The following is a 16147-nucleotide window of genomic DNA, read 5'->3' on the forward strand; positions in this document are numbered from 1 at the left end:
GGGCTTCACTTGGCCAGTGCTGGGACTAGAGTCCTGGCGGATCATATAACTAGGGCTGTAGAGAGGGCTTTAAACTAACTAGTGGGGGGGAGGTTCCCAGAGAGCAAATAATAAAAATGACAACACAGAAGATAGGAGCAGGAGTAGGCCATTCGGCCCTTCGAGCCTGCTCTGCCATTCAACGAGATCATGGCTGATCATCCAAACCTTAACACCGAGTCCCTACACCGACAGCCATCCCACCCAAGTCCTATCACCGTAACCCCACGTATTTAATCCCCCCCCTAACACTAAGGGCCAATTTTTGTCATGGCCAATCAACCTAACCCGCACATCTTTGAACTGTGGGAGGAAACCGGAGCACCCGGAGAAAACCCACGCAAACACGGGGAGAATGTGCAAACTCCACACAGACAGTCGCCCGAGGCCGGATTTGAACCCGGGTCCCTGGAAGGTCATAGACTTAGGTAGCAGCGGGGAAATTTAAAACCAGAGCGTGTCAGGAAGGGGCAGAAGGTATGGAGTAAAAGGTAAAGTAATAAAAAGGGCAAAAGCAGGAACTAAGTGTCACAAAACATCTTTGAAAGTTCTCTATCTGAATGCACGTAGCATTCGTAACAAAATAGACGAGTTAATGGCACAAATAACTACATATGGGTATGATCTTGTGGCCATTACAGAAACATGGCTGCAGGGTGACAATGCCTGGGAATTAAACATACCAGGTTATTTAACGATCAGGAAGGACAGGCAGGAAGGAAGGGGAGGTGGGGTGGCTATGTTAATAAAGGAAGGAATCACTAATACAGAGAAATGATATTGGGTCAAAAGATCAGGATAATGAAACAGTTTGGGTGGAGGTAAGGAATAATAAGGGGAAAAAAACACTAGTGGGCGTAGTCTATAGGCCTCCGAACAGTTGCAACTCTGTTGGACGGAGTATCAATCAGGAAATAGTTGAGGCTTGTAATAAGGGAACATCTATAATTATGGGGGATTTTAACTATCATATTAATTGGACAAATCAAATTGGGCAGGGCTGCCTTGAGGATGAGTTCATTGAGTGTATTAGGGATGGGTTTCTTGAGCAGTATGTAACTGAACCGACCAGGGGGCAAGCAACCTTAGATCTGGTCCTGTGTAACGAGACGGGATTAATTAAAAATGTCCTAGTAAAGGATCCCCTTGGAATGAGTGACCATCACATGGTTGAATTCCATATTCAATTGGAGGGTGAGAAGGTTGGATCTCAAACAAGCGTGCTAAGCTTGAATAAAGGAGACTATGAAGGTATGAGAGCGGAATTGAGTAGAGTGGATTGGGAAAATAGATTAAAGGGTAAGACGATACATGATCAGGGGTGTACATTTAAGGAGTTATTTTACAACTTCCAAAAAATATATATTCCACTGAGAAGAAAAGGGTGTAAAAGAAAAGACAGCCATCCATGGCTAAGTAAAGAAATTAAGGATAGTATTCGACTAAAAACAAGGGCATATAAGGTAGCCAAATCTAGTGGGAGGATAGAGGATTGGGAAAACTTTAAAAGACAGCAAAAAATAACAAAAAGATTGATTAAGAAAGGGAAGATAGATAAAGTAAATAAGCAAAAAATATAAAAACAGATAGTAAGAGTTTTTATAGTTATATAAAAAGAAAAAGGGTGGCTAAAGTAAATGTTGGTCCCTTAGAGGATGAGACCGGGAAATTAATGGTGGGAAATATGGAGATGGCAAAAACACTGAATGAATATTTTGTATCAGTCTTTACAGTAGAGGACACCAAGAATATCCCAACACTGGACAAGCAGGGGGCTAAAGGGGGGGAGGAGCTAAACACGATCAAAATCACTAAGGAAGTGGTACTCGGTAAAATAATGGGACTCAAGGCGGATAAATCCCCTGGACCTGATGGCTTACATCCTAGGGTCTTGAGGGAAGTGGCGGTAGGGATTGTGGCTGCATTGGTAATTTTCCAAAACTCCCTGGACTCGGCAAAGGTCCCGGCAGACTGGAAAACTGCGAATGTAACACCCTTATTTAAAAAGGGCAGTAGACAGAAGGCTGGAAACTATAGACCGGTTAGCCTAACATCTGTGGTAGGTAAAATTTTGGAGTCCATTATTAAGGAGACAGTAACAGGACATTTGGATAATCATAATTTAATAGGACAAAGTCAGCATGGTTTAATGAAGGGGAAGTCATGTTTGACAAATTTGCTGGAGTTCTTTGAGGAGGTAACGTATAGGGTGGATAAAGGGGAACCAGTGGACGTAGTGTATTTAGACTTCCAAAAGGCATTTGACAAGGTGCCACACAAAAGATTATTGCTTAAGATAAAAAATCACGAGATTGGGGGTAATATTCTGGCATGGATAGAGGATTGGCTATCTAACAGAAGGCAGAGAGTTGGGATAAATGGTTCATTCTCAGACTGGCAATCAGTAACTAGTGGTGTTCCGCAGGGGTCAGTGCTGGGTCCCCAACTCTTTACAATCTATATTAACAATTTGGAGGAGGGGACCGAGTGTAACATATCAATGTTTGCAGATGATACTAAGATGGGAGGGCAAGTAGTGAGTGAGGAGGACATAAAAAACCTGCAAGGGGACATAGACAGGCTAAGTAAGTGGGCAGAGATTTGGCAGATGGAATACAATACTGGAAAGTGTGAGGTTATGCACTTTGGCAGGAAAAATCGTAGAGCAAGTTATTATCTTAATGGCAAGAAACTGGAAAGTAATGAAGTACAAAGGGATCTGGGGGTCCTGGTGCACGAAACTCAAAAGGTTAGTATGCAGGTGCAGCAAGTGATTAAGGCGGCCAATGGAATGTTGGCTTTCATTGCTAGGGGGATAGAATATAAAAATAGGGAGGTATTGCTTCAGTTGTACAAGGTATTGGTGAGACCGCACCTGGAATACTGCGTACAGTTTTGGTGTCCATACTTAAGAAAGGACATACTTGCTCTCGAGTCAATACAAAGAAGGTTCACTCGGTTAATCCCGGGGATGAGGGGATGGGCATATGAGGAGAGGTTGAGTAGATTGGGACTCTACTCATTGGAGTTCAGAAGAATGAGAGGCGATCTTATTGAAACATATAAGATTGTGAAGGGGTTGGATCGGGTGGATGCAGGGAAGATGTTCCCGGTGATGGGTGAAACTAGAACTAGGGGGCATAGTCTTAGAATAAGGGGCTGCTCTTTCAAAACTGAGATGAGGAGGAACTACTTCACTCAGAGGGTGGTAGGTCCATGGAATATGCTGCCCCTAAAAGCTGTAGAAGCTACATCATTACATAAATTTAAAACAGAAATAGACAGTTTCCTAGAAGTAAAGGGAATTAAAGGTTACGGGGAGCGGGCAGGAATTTGGACATGAGTCTAGGTTCGGATCGGTCATGGCCCTGTGGGTAGCGGAGCGGGCCCAGGGGCCGTGTAGCCTGATCCTGCTCCTATTTCGTGTGTCTAATTCTGTTAGATTCAGGAGATGGTTCTGTAATAGTGGATTGGCGGTTAGGATCAGATCAGCCATGATCTTATTGAATGGCGGAGCAGGCTCGAGGGGCCGATTGGCCTACTCCTGCTCCTATTTCTTATGGCAGTGCAGGTGGTGTGCCGCAACTACAGCATGTGGGAGTTTGTGGAGAGCATTGTGATCCCGGACAACCACATTTGCAGTAAGAACCTGCATCTTGAACTTCAGCTCAGAGTTTTTGAGCTGGAGTGGGAGGTGCAGACATTGCGGGGCATCAGGCAGGGGGAGAGTTACCTGGACACTTTGATCCAGGCGGCAGTCACATCCCTGAGGTTAGGTAGTGGTACAGTTCTGGTTAGTGGTCAGGAACAGGAGGGTGTGACTGCAACTCAGGCAGGTAAGGGGACCCCAGGTGCAGTGCTAGAGGAGCCTTGGAATTTGTCCTTATCCAACAGGTATGAGGTTCTTGCTGCCTGTGTGCATGAGGGGAAAGCCTGCAGGATGAATGAGCAAGCTGACCATGGTGCAGGAGGACATTCAAGTGGGGGGGGAGTGAAAGGGAATGCAGTTGTGGTAGGGGCTAGTATAGTCAGAGTGATAGATACTGTTCTCTGCAGCCACAACCGGAAGTTCTCAAGGTTGTGTTGCCTGCCCGGTGCCAGGGTTAAAGACATCTCTCAGCTGGAGAAGAACTTGGAATGGGAAGGGGAGGACCCAGTTGTCGTGGTCCACGTAGGAACTCAACCGTGGCTAACAAGGGAAATTAGGGATAGCATAAGATCCAAGGAGAGGACATATAAATTGGCCAGAAAAAGCAGCAAAACTGAGGATTGGGAGCAATTTAGGATTCAGCAAAGGAGGACAAAGGGATTAATTAAGAGGGGGGGTGAATAGAATATGAGAGTAAGCTTGCAGGGAATATAAAAACTGACTGTAAAAGCTTCTATAGATATGTGAAGAGAAAAAGATTGGTGAAGTCAAGCGTAGGTCCCTTGCAGTCAGAATCGGGGGAATTTATAATGGGGAACAAAGAAATGGCAGACCAATTAAATACATACTTTGATTCTGTCTTCACAAAGGAGGACACAAATAACCTTCCAGAGATTTCGGGGAACATAGGGTCTAATGACAGGGAGGAATTGAATGAAATCAGTATTTGTAGGGAAATGGTATTAGGGAAATTGACGGGATTGAAGGCCAATAAATCCCCAGGGCCTGATAATCTACATCCTAGAGTACTTAAGGAAGTGGCCCTAGAAATAGTAGATGCATTGCTGGTCATCTTCCAAAATTCTATAGACTCTGGAACAGTTCCCATGGATTGGAGGGTAGCTAATGTAACCCCACTATTTAAAAAAGGTGGTAGAGAGAAAACGGGGAATTATAGACCAGTAAGCCTGACATCGGTAGTGGGGAAAATGCTAGAGTCCATTATAAAAGATGTAATAGCAGAGCACTTGGAAAACAGTGACGGGATCGGACAAAGTCAACATGGATTTACAAAAGGTAAATCATGCTTGACTGACTAATCTACTGGAATTTTTTGAGGATGTAACTGGTAGAATAGATAAGGGAGAGCCAGTGGATGTGGTGTATTTGGACTTTCAGAAGGCTTTTGGTAAGGTCCCGCATAAGAAATTGGCGTGCAAAGTTAAAGCACATGGGATTGGGGGTAAGGTACTGACTTGGATAGAGAACTGGTTGGCAGACAGGAAGCAAAGAGTTGGAATAAACGGGTCTTTTTCCGAGTGGCAAGCAGTGACTAGTGGGGTACCGCAGGGATGGGTGCTAGGACCCCAGCTATTCAGAATATATATTAATGATCTAGACGAGGGAACTAGATGTAATATCTCCAAGTTTGCAGACGACCCAAAGCTGGATGAGCGTGTGTGCTGTGCGGAGAATACAGAGAAACTCCAGTATGATTTTGTCGGGCTGGGTGATTGGGCAGCTGCATGGCAGATGCAGTATAATGTGGATAAATGCGAGGTTATCCACTTTGGTGGCAAAAACAGGAAGACAGATTATTATCTGAACGGCAATAGATTGGGAAAAGGGGAAGTGCAACGAGACCTGGGTGCCCTTGTGCACCAGTCGTTGAAGGTAAGCATGCAGGTGCAGCAGGCGGTTAAGAAGGCAAATGGTATGTTGGCCTTCGCAGCGAGAGGATTCGAGTACAGGAGCAAGGATGTCTTGCTGCAGTTGTACAGGGCCTTGGTGAGACCACACCTTGAGTATTGTGTGCAGTTTTGGTCGCCTTATCTGAGGAAGGATGTTCTTGCCATGGAGGGAGTGCAGCGAAGATTCACCAGACTGATACCTGGGATGGCAGGAATGACATATGAAGAGAGATTGAGTTGATTAGGCTTGTATTCGCTAGAGTTTAGAAGAATGAGAGGGGATCTCATTGAAACTTATAAAATTCTAACAGGACTAGATGCAGGAACGATGTTCCCAATGGTGGGGGAGTCCAGAACCAGGGGTCATAGTCTAAGGATAAGGGGTAAGCCATTTAGGACTGAGATGAAGAGGAATTTTTTTCACCCAGAGTGGTGAACCTGTGGAATTCTCTACCACAGAAGGCAGCTGAGGCCAACTTATTAAATATATTCAAGAAGGAGTTAGATATATTTCTTAAGGCTAAAGGGATCAAGGGATATGGGGAGAAAGCAGGGACAGGGTACTGAATTTGGATGATCTCATTAAATGGCGGAACAGGCTCAAGGGGCCGAATGGCCTACTCTTGCTCCTATCTTCTATGTTTCTATAGGTAGAACTAGGAATGAGGTTCTGCTGAGAGTTTGGGGAGCTACGGTCAAAATTAAAACGCAGAACCTCAAAGGTAGTAATCCCTGGATTGTTACCTGAGCCATGTGCCAATTGGCATAGGGATAAGCAGATTAGGAGTTAAATGCGTGGCTCAGAGAGTGGTGTGGGAGGCAGGGGTTTTGCTTCATTGCGCACTGGCACCAGTTCTGGGGGAAAAAGGAGCTGTTCCGTTGGGACGGGCTCCACTTGAACTGGGCTGGAACCAGTGTCTTGGCGAATCGAATAACTAAGGCAGTAGACAGGGCTTTAAACTAATGAAGAGGGGGTGGGAGGATTCAGGAAAGAGTAAATTTAAAAGCAGCAAGTGAACTGCCGAGGCTCTAGAGCAGAGTAGAGTTTTGGGTAAAAATAAGCAGAGTGGGTCAGGAAGGGAGAGAGAGAGTAACCAAGGTAATCGGGCATAAGGGAAAAAGTATGAGTGCGCGAAGCATTCCCAGCAAAATAGATGAATTAATAGCACAGATAGAAATTAATTGGTTTGATCTAATAGCCATTACGGAGACGTGGTTGGGAACTAAATATTCCACAAAACTTAACTTTTAGAAGAGAAAAGCAAAATGGAAAAGGAGGAGGGGTAGCCCTGATAAAGGATGGGATAAAGACAGCAGAGAGAAAGAATCTTAGCTCCGAAAATCAAGAAGTGGAATCAGTTTGGGTGGAGCTAAGAAATAACAAGGGGCAGAAAACATTGGTGGGAGTTGTTTATAGGCCCCCAAACAGTAGTTGTAATGTAGGGCAGAGTATAAATCGGGAAATTAGAGGCGCATGTAACAAGGGTAATACAGTTATCATGGGGAACTTTAATCTACATATAGACTGAGCAAACCAAATTTGCAGTAATAGTGTGGAGGACAAATTCATGGAATGTATACAAGATAGTTTTCTAGATCAGTATGTTGAGGAACCAACTAGAACAGGCTATTTTAGATCTAGTATTGTGCAATGAGAAAGGGTTAATTCATAACCTTGCAGTTAAGGGGCATTTAGGGAAGAGTGACCACAATATGATAGAATTTTGTATTCAGTTCGAAAGTGATTTAATTAAATCTGAAACTAGGTTCTTAAATCTAAACAAAGCAAGCTACATAGATATGAGGGGCGAGTTGGTTAAGGTAGATTGGGAAACTACGTTTAAAGGTATGATGGTAGACAAGCAATAGCTAGCATTTAAAGAATTGATACATGATTTACAACAAATATACATTCCTTAAAGGCACAAAAACTCCAGGAAAAATGGTCCAACCGTGGCTAATGAGAAGTTAAAGATAGCATTAGATCAAAGCAAGAGGCTTATAATGTTGCCAAAAAGAGTAGTAAGTCTGAGGATTCGGAGGATTTTAGAATTCAGCAAAGAGGACCAAGAAATTGATAAAGGAAGGGAAAATAGAATATGAAAGTAAACTAGCGAGAGACATAAAAACAGACTGTAAAAGCTTCTATAGGTATGTAAAAATGAAAAGATTAGCAAAAGTAAATGTGGGTCCCTTACAGGCTGAGACAGGAGAAATTATAATGGGGAATAAGGAAACGGCAGAGAAATTAAACATACTTTGTGTCTGTCTTCACGGAAGAAAATGCAAAAAACCTCCCGGAAATAGTGGAGAACCAAGAGTCGAGCGAGAATGAGGAACTGAAAGAAATTTAATATTAGTTTTTTTTAAAAGTACTGGAGAAATTAATGGGACTGAAAGCTGATAAATCCCCTAGATCTGATGGCCTACATCCTAAGGTTTTGAAAGAGGTGGCTATAGAGATAGTTGGTGCATTGGTTGTCGGCATCCAAAATTCCATAGGTTCTAGAACGGTTCCTGTGCATTGGAAGGTAGCAAATGTAACCCCACTATTTAAGAAAGGAGTGAGAGAGAAATTGGGGAACTGCAGACCAGTTAGCCTGACATCAGTAGTCGGGAAAATGGTAGAATCTATTAAGAACGTGGTAACAGGGCACTTTATAAAAAAAAAAAAAAATAATAATAATAATAGGATTGGGCAGAGTCGACACGGATTTATGAAAGGGAAATCGTGTTTGACAAATCTGTTGGAGTTTTTTGAGGTTGTAACTAACAAAATAGATAAGGGGGAACCAGTGCATGTGGTGTATTTGGATTTTCAGAAGGCATTCGATAAGGTGCCACACGAGATTATTAAACAAAATTAGGGCTCATGGGATTGGGGGTAATATACTAGCATGGATTGAGGATTGGTTGGCAGACAGAAAACTATGGGTCATTTTTGGGTTGGCAGGCTATGACTAGTGGCGTACCGCAAGGATCAGTGCTTGGGCCTCAGCTATTCACAATCTATATCAATGAGTTGGATGAGGGGACCAAATGTAATATATCCAAGTTTGCTGCTGATACAAAGTTAGGTGGGAATGTAAGTTGTAAGGAGAATGCAAGGAGGCTTCAAGGGGATATAGACAGGCTAAGTGAGTGAGCAAGATCATGGCAAATGGAATATAATGTGGAGAAATGTGAAGTTAGCCACTTTGGTAGGAAAAATAGAAAAGCAGAGTTTTTTTAAATGGTGAGAGATTGGGAAATGTTGGTGTTCAGAAGACCTGTGCATCCTTGTACACAAATCACTGAAAGCTAACATGGAATTAAGAAAGCATTTATTACAAGAGGATTTGAGTAAAGACATCTTACTGCAATTATATAGGGCCCTGGTGAGACCACACCTGGCGTATTGTGTACAGTTTTGGACTCCTTGCCCAAGGAAGGATATACTTGCCATAGAGGGAGTGCAACAAAGGTTCACCAGACTGATTCCTGGGATGGGGGGATTGTCCTATGAGGAGAGATTGAGTAGACTAGGCCTATATTCTCTGGAGTTTAGAAGAATGAGAGATGATCTCATTGAAACATACAAAATTCTTACAGGGCTTGACCGGGTGGATGCAGGGATGATGTTTCCCCTGGTTGGCGAGTTTAGAACCAGGGGTCACAGTCTCAGAATAAGGGGTTGGCCATTTAGGACTGAGATGAGAAATTTCTTCACTCAGAGGGTGGTGAATCTTTGGAATTCTCTAGCCCAGAGGGCTGTGGAGGCTCAGTCGTTGAGTATATTCAAGATAGACAATGATAGATTTTTGGATATTATAGGAATTGAGGGATATGGGGATCGGGCAGGAAAGTGGAGTTGAGGTAGAAGATCAGCCATGATCTTATTGAATAGCGAAGCAGGCTTGAGGGGCCGAATGACCTACTCCTCCTATTTCTTATGTTTTTTAAATATTAAACTGGGCATGTTTGAATTATGGTGTTATCCTGGTGCAAGTTTTGTGGAATATATTGCTATGATTATGTTACATTGCTACAGATCATTGATGACAGGAAACAATGGTGGAAAGTGAAAAACCATAGTGGAATGTTGGGCTATGTGCCAAACAACATTCTGGATCTAATGAGAGACCCTCCTGAGTCTGGTGAAGGAGTGCCTGAAGGACTTTACAGTCAGACTATTCAGGTAAATGCTATATTATGTATGTTTTTTTTCTTCCCCAGCTGTTCAAATACTCCAGCTAACTACATTTTTATCCACTGTTTCGGCAGCTGTTGATGCCAAAGAAGGAATTTGAATTGTTCAAGGTAGGGCCATGGTTTGCCCTGGATGAGTGAATTTTCCCAAACTCAAGTATCTTTTATTGGATCCTTCCTGGTCCTCTAGCTAAAAGAATTCTGTAGAAGCTTCCCAAGTTACGTTCTTAGCTGTCACCTTTGGCCTGATTTCTTTAGCTAATAATATGATTGCAGTTGGCCTCCACTACCTTTTTACTTAATTTGAATGGAATAAAGGGTCATTAAAGGTAGTACAACATGTTATTACTCCAGTGTGCTGTGCCGCAGAATGGTGGGATAATAGTTTTGGTACAGTTTCTCCAATAGTGGATTCCTGGTCATGGGATCCCATTGGAGAAGGAGGAAAGGTTTTGTAGCTAAGTCGAGTGGCAGAGACTTTAACCAAGAACAGATTACCTGTTTGAATGGGGAAATGACATATGGTGTAAGTGGATGTAAAAAGACAAAACATGTAAATTGATAAGTGGGGAGAAAAAAAAACACTTCACTGCTGTCGGAAGCCAGGCCAAGGGTGTTGGAAGTCTAATTAAATTAAGCTGCGCTTAATTTTAGGCTACATTTTCCTTTGAGTCTGTCGTGTGCTGGTGTCATTGATGCAGTTTCAGTCGTGTTGCACTGAAGATGTATTGAATGACTACTCAACAAACAGTACAGGTGTTGAGTATTAAGTTTGCATTTGGAGTGATATCCCTGGTTGAACAGTGATTTTTTAAAAGTTCTTTTTGTAAAAGAGGAAGTCCCATGTGCATGATCCACACTACCTAATGTGTTTGGCCCTGATTTTAAATTTCAATTTAACTAAGTTTTGAAACATTCTCAGCGCAACCATTCGCAAAGCTCCTTTGAAGAAGTGCAGTCAGGCATAACATGGCATACTGGATTTCCACTCATTAACTTCCAAACTACAAGCTCAAGTGTGCAACTGAATTAGAAGAACCACTGACCATTTCTTCATTTAGAAGGTTTTTAATTAAAATTGCTGAAAGAAAGTTACTTAGGTGCAAAATGTTGTTCCAGCCCTTACGGCCATGGGCCATGCATGACGCCAGTAATTGATTTAGTATGTATAATACAGTTTAGATGGATAATGGATCTTAAATTATAAATTTAAGGTCAAAGCAATTTAGGCACTTCAATCCACAGTGTAAATCTCAAATCTTTGACCGTGTGTGCGTCGACTGGTCTAGACAAAGGATAACTATTCCACCTATTATGGGTCCAGGCATTGTCTGTACCATTTATTAATGGCTAGCAGACATTTCTGTAACCTATTGAGCCCCAGTCAGGTGGCACTGGTGTGAGGCCTGGGCCTGTAAAATACAGCTTAGGTTAGCAGCAGGGCTTAAAATGGGGCAGCATGGAGTTAATTAGTAATGTCTTCTCTATAGCTTTCCATGAAAGGCTGATTTAGCATTCACACAAGTCAAGTTTTGTAAATACTGTGTTACGTATTTTCTTCTCTCAAATACAGTAATGTTGCCCTGTTCCCACCTCTTACCTATTTCTAATAATTAACTCATTAAAAAAATTCTTCAACTAGAGCTTTGGTTCAAATTCTTCCAGATTAGTGGAATAGTTTAGCAACATGTGGCACTACTGCTATCGGTGCTACTATTGCGTACTTTGCAAGTAGTCTGCAATGACTGAATGCAGATGTGTAATGTTGAGCAGACGTGCAGTTTGGTTCAAGATAAACATTCCAATGGTGCTATGACGTGGATTTGTAAACCCAGAATACACTTTTAGTCCAGACTACACTAAACATCTCTTCACACAGCACACATGAGTCTCCATGTACATTAGCTACCTGCTTTCAAACCTGGAACTGCAGCTTGCTGTGTTACCTACATTTCCATATCTGAATATTTGCTGCGCATGTTCTGATGTTGGATAATTCATGAGCAAACATGATGAAACATTTCCCTCCATCACTGCTGTCATGTGAACTAGAGTAGTTTATCATTACTTAAGTTTATGCATTTATCTTCACTTCATGCCTTTATTTTGTTTTGGTTCTCATTGGCATCAAACACTTGCTGACAGCAATTACTTGGAGAACTATCTGAGGTAATTTGTATGTTCTGCTTGTGCTCATGGCATTCAAGAATGGGATTGTGTTCTGAAGGGTAAACCCTGTTTCAATATTGTGAAAATGTTAGCAAATATAGTTTCATTTGAATTTGAATCGTTAAGTATGTCTGCTAATCCTTTCTGCCAGTGATTAACTTCTTTTAATCCTGACTACAGATGTGTTTACATCTTTGGCACACGGCTAACTCACATGTTGATTAACTGCTTTGTTCTTTTATCAGTCTGTTAACTTTAAAATGGCCTGTAAAACACATTATTTGGAGTCTGGTTTTAGGCAGCAATCTGAACTGGGTTCTGTATTTTTAGGTCTTTTGTGGTGTTGGGGACACTGGGTTGCTGTTCCAGCCTGATGCACTCGGACCAAAGTCACTCTGTGTTTGGGCATCTTGGTATTTCAGAAATATCTTGGAATGTTGGCATGTGGCATACGAACCCCCACCCCAAGAAGTCAAGAGCGGATAGGATATCTTTTGAAGAGGGAGCTCACAACACAAACTATCCCTTCAGTGCAGCAACTTGTCCACCAACCATGAGTGGTACCAACTCAAAACAACATGACTGGCAGTACACAGGGCTACTCCCTGCTGTCCCCAACCCTAATTAACCTTCGAATCTAGAGGCATACAAGCTGTCTTACCACCAAACCACCCCCCCCCCCCCCCCCAACCTGCATTGCTCTTAGTGCAAGCAGCCAGATGCAGTGATACGTTCCCGTCCCAGGCACCATTCATTCAGTATGCGCAGTGACTTAATTAAACTATGTATGGAAATATGTACTCTCATTAAAAAGGTGTGCGATTGAGCACCTAAATATACAATGTGTACTGTGCGCTCACTTAATCAAGTTCTAAACTGCCTCCACCTATAGTAAAGATTTGAAAATTGTAACGTTTGGAGAAGGCTGCTGTCTATGATTTGTTTATTTCCCCCCTTGATTTGCATGTTAATGCAATTATAAACTTTGGATCAGTAAAACATTGCAGTACCATAAAGACAAGTACAATGGTGCCCAGTTAAATTTCTGCTTGGAGTTGTTTACTTCTCAGTGTATGAATTTTCAATTTGCTTTGAACTTGGCTTTTCTTATGCTACTCTTCCTTTAAGACGCTTTTGGTCACCTGTCCGAATATCTCCTTATGTGGCTTGATGCCGAATTTTATTTAATAATGTTCCTGTGAAATGCTTTGGGACATTTTACTACGTTAAACGTGCTATATAAATGCAAGTTGTGGTTACTGAGGGTGCTCCTTGATCCAGTGTAGTTTTTCTTCCCAGGCAACAGAAAATACTGCAGTTAGAGGGAGTTGGATGTTTTTTTAAATTCTCGATTGCTACATGTTGCATTCAAGCTTGATAAAAAATTAGGAAATCACCCCATGGTGAGGAGAGAATATTTATTGAAAAAGATGTGCTGGACAATTATGGGATGGTTTCATTGTTTTCCAGATCAGTGTAGCTGGCTAGAAATGCTAACACTGGCCTTCATTATTTTTGAACCATTTTCAGTTTTACTAAATCTTACCTTTGGATCTCACATCCTAGCTACCACTGTTCCTTATGATAACAGTTAATGGATTATTTGTAGCCCTATAATCCAAGAAGTTTCCCATTAAAGTTTTTTTAGATTGTAGTTATTTGCTAAATCTTTTCATTTTGGGGGAAAATAATTATAATCGTTCTCATCTACAGAAACAGAAGTTGGATTACATTGCAAGACCTCCCGTTTCAATACCTCCTGCTCCTTCACCCCCACCAGCACAGATCTCTGCCTCCCCTACGTCCTCATTTGCAGGTGGTATATTTAAAGGATCTTCTAGGAGTGTCAGTCGTCAGAACAGTAGCAGTTCTATTGAGAGCACTGGTGCACAAAAGGATGTTCAGAGGGATGGGCACGCACTACTGAGCCGTAAGTTGGAGAAGCAGAGTCAAGTTCAGTTCCATCCTCATTATTTAGTCGAACAAATAATTATGTTCTTATACATGTAATTATCCATTCAGAAGGTCTGAATATGCAAAATGTTTTTTAAAAATGCAATGTTTGTAAACCATTGATAACCAGAAAATCTGATACTATTTGCAAGTGCATTGATGTACTGCTCCATGAAGCAGTTGGTCACAAGTCCTCGAGTTTGCTTTAGATCAACCCATTTAAAAGGCATTTCCATTTATTGAAACATCAAATACCACTTCCAGATCAATCTCAAAAACTAGGCCAAGTTAAAATCACCACAGAGCAATCATTTTGTTTGTGGCTATTTAATGTTCAATAACCTTCCCATATTAGAGTTTAATTAATTATTTTGTTAAGAGGACTTTGTGGTTGCAGTGTAACTTCCACCCTTTTGGTTGACTTCAAGACAAAATGGTTATTATTTGGTATTTAGAATTTAAAGTTAAAAGAACATGCCTGGCGTTTTAGGTATTTAGAGTCAAGGGTCCGTGCAATTATTGTTAAATCAGTCCCATGATGTTCTTGTGACTGTGCTTTGAATTTGAGTGCCAAGGACCTTTTAGCTTTTTTGTGCAGTTAGAGATGAGGCTTCAGCCCATATTTTCTAACATTAAATTCTCAGCATCTGTGATGAAGTCTTTACAGCAGTTGTTCATGTTCAGTGGATTTGGTATGGCAATTATTATTGTCAAGAAATTGCTACTTCCAGTTCTTGCTGATGTTTAAAATTATGAAGGGGTTCAATGGGTAAATTTCAAGATGATGTTTCCACTTGCATGGAGTCCAAAACTAAGGGCCATAAATAGAAGAATAAATCCAATAAGGAATTCAGGAGCAACTTCTTTACCCAGAGAGTGGTTAGAATGTGGAATTTGCTACCACAATGCGTAGTTAAGGCGAATATCATAAATGCATTTAAGGGAAAGCTAGATAAATACATGAGGGAGAAAGGAATAGAAAGATATATTGATAAGAGTTAAATGAATTAGGGTGGGAGGAGGCTCATGAGGAGCATAAACACCAGCAGGGACCAGTTGGGCCAGATGTCCTGTTTCTGTGCTGCAGTTTCTGTGTAGTGCTATGATGTGTAACAAGACTCCTCCTCCTCCCTCCTGACAACAGATGTGAAGATGGCAGCTGCCTCTTTGTAGTATTTGCATCACCATGTCCTTTCCTTGGTGTTTTTTGGGTCTTTTGGTACTGTAAGCAGCAATGATGGGCTTTTTTTTTTTGCTAACATGTATGGCCAATAACTGAGTTACACTTTCAGGAGTGTGTTCAAAATCTCTTCAATGTTCAAATCTGTACCTGCTGCTCAGTGAAATTTCATTGTGCAAGGCAGACCAGCTGAGGTAAAATCCTACTTGAGAGCAATTATTTTAAATCATCATTGAAATCATTGTACAGTATTGCAATTTTTTTTAAAGTTCGCATTTTCAAAGGTATTAAGAGCCGCATTGCTTCTGGAAGGTTACGGAATCTTATCGAAGATGTTTTCTGTAAAACTCTTTGACTATAGGCCGGAAATCCCATATGGAAGAAGTGCAGGATGAGCTGGCACATAGACTTACAATTGGACGTAGTCATGCTCAGAAAAAATTCCAAGTGTTGCGAAGCAACAGTTCGACAGTTGGCATTTCCTATGATTCATCCCCAGAGGAAGTAGCAGAATGGTTACGGTCTAAGGGATTTAATGCTGTGTAAGTACACATCAGAATCAAACATCAAGTACAAAAATGATCCAACTCCATGAAACAAAATTAGTGAACTAGAAGTACTGCTGTTTGTTAATCCAGATTTATATTTATGAATGGAGAAATTTGCCTGTTGAAGCAAATAGAATGAGTTGTATAGTCTTGGTAAAGTATCCCAACAAGCTGTGGTATTTTATTACAATGGCTAATATAAAAACAAATCCAAAAGTCTTCTGTAGGCATATTAACAGTAAAAGGTTTGTCAGGAGCGGTGTGGCCGATCAGGGACCAAAATGGAGATCTATTGGTGGAGGCAGAATGCATGGCTGAGATTCGAAATGAGTACTTTGCATCACTGCTTACCAAGTAAGAGGATTTTGCCAAAGCTATGGTAAATGAGGCAGTTACCAGGATACTGAATGAGATAAAAAAAAATAAGATAAAGAGGAAGTACTAGAAAGGTTGGCAGTACTTAAAGTGCATAATTCACTTGGTCTGGATGGGATGCATCCTAGGTTGCTGA

At 41.5% G+C, this 16147-nt stretch overlaps 1 protein-coding gene across 22 annotated transcripts in view; it reads left to right on the top strand.

Annotated features, from left to right (window-relative positions):
- eps8a (EGFR pathway substrate 8a, signaling adaptor) overlaps window positions 1–16147 on the top strand; it is a 202934-nt gene that overhangs the window by 170524 nt on the left and 16263 nt on the right. For 16 of the 22 annotated variants that reach the window (XM_086010103.1, XM_086010093.1, XM_086010091.1 and 13 more), the window contains 5 exons: window positions 9629–9775; window positions 9862–9897; window positions 11932–11955; window positions 13669–13885; window positions 15450–15630. In XM_086010103.1, the coding sequence (XP_085866229.1) occupies window positions 9629–9775; window positions 9862–9897; window positions 11932–11955; window positions 13669–13885; window positions 15450–15630 (605 nt within the window). The remainder of the gene's footprint in view (window positions 1–9628; window positions 9776–9861; window positions 9898–11931; window positions 11956–13668; window positions 13886–15449; window positions 15631–16147) is intronic. The other 6 variants (XM_086010095.1, XM_086010100.1, XM_086010106.1 and 3 more) reach the window with 3 other exon arrangements.

This window comes from Somniosus microcephalus, chromosome 17, assembly GCF_052327205.1.
Source record: "Somniosus microcephalus isolate GS21.2 chromosome 17, FLI_Smic_1.0, whole genome shotgun sequence".
Taxonomy (NCBI): Eukaryota; Metazoa; Chordata; class Chondrichthyes; order Squaliformes; family Somniosidae; genus Somniosus; species Somniosus microcephalus.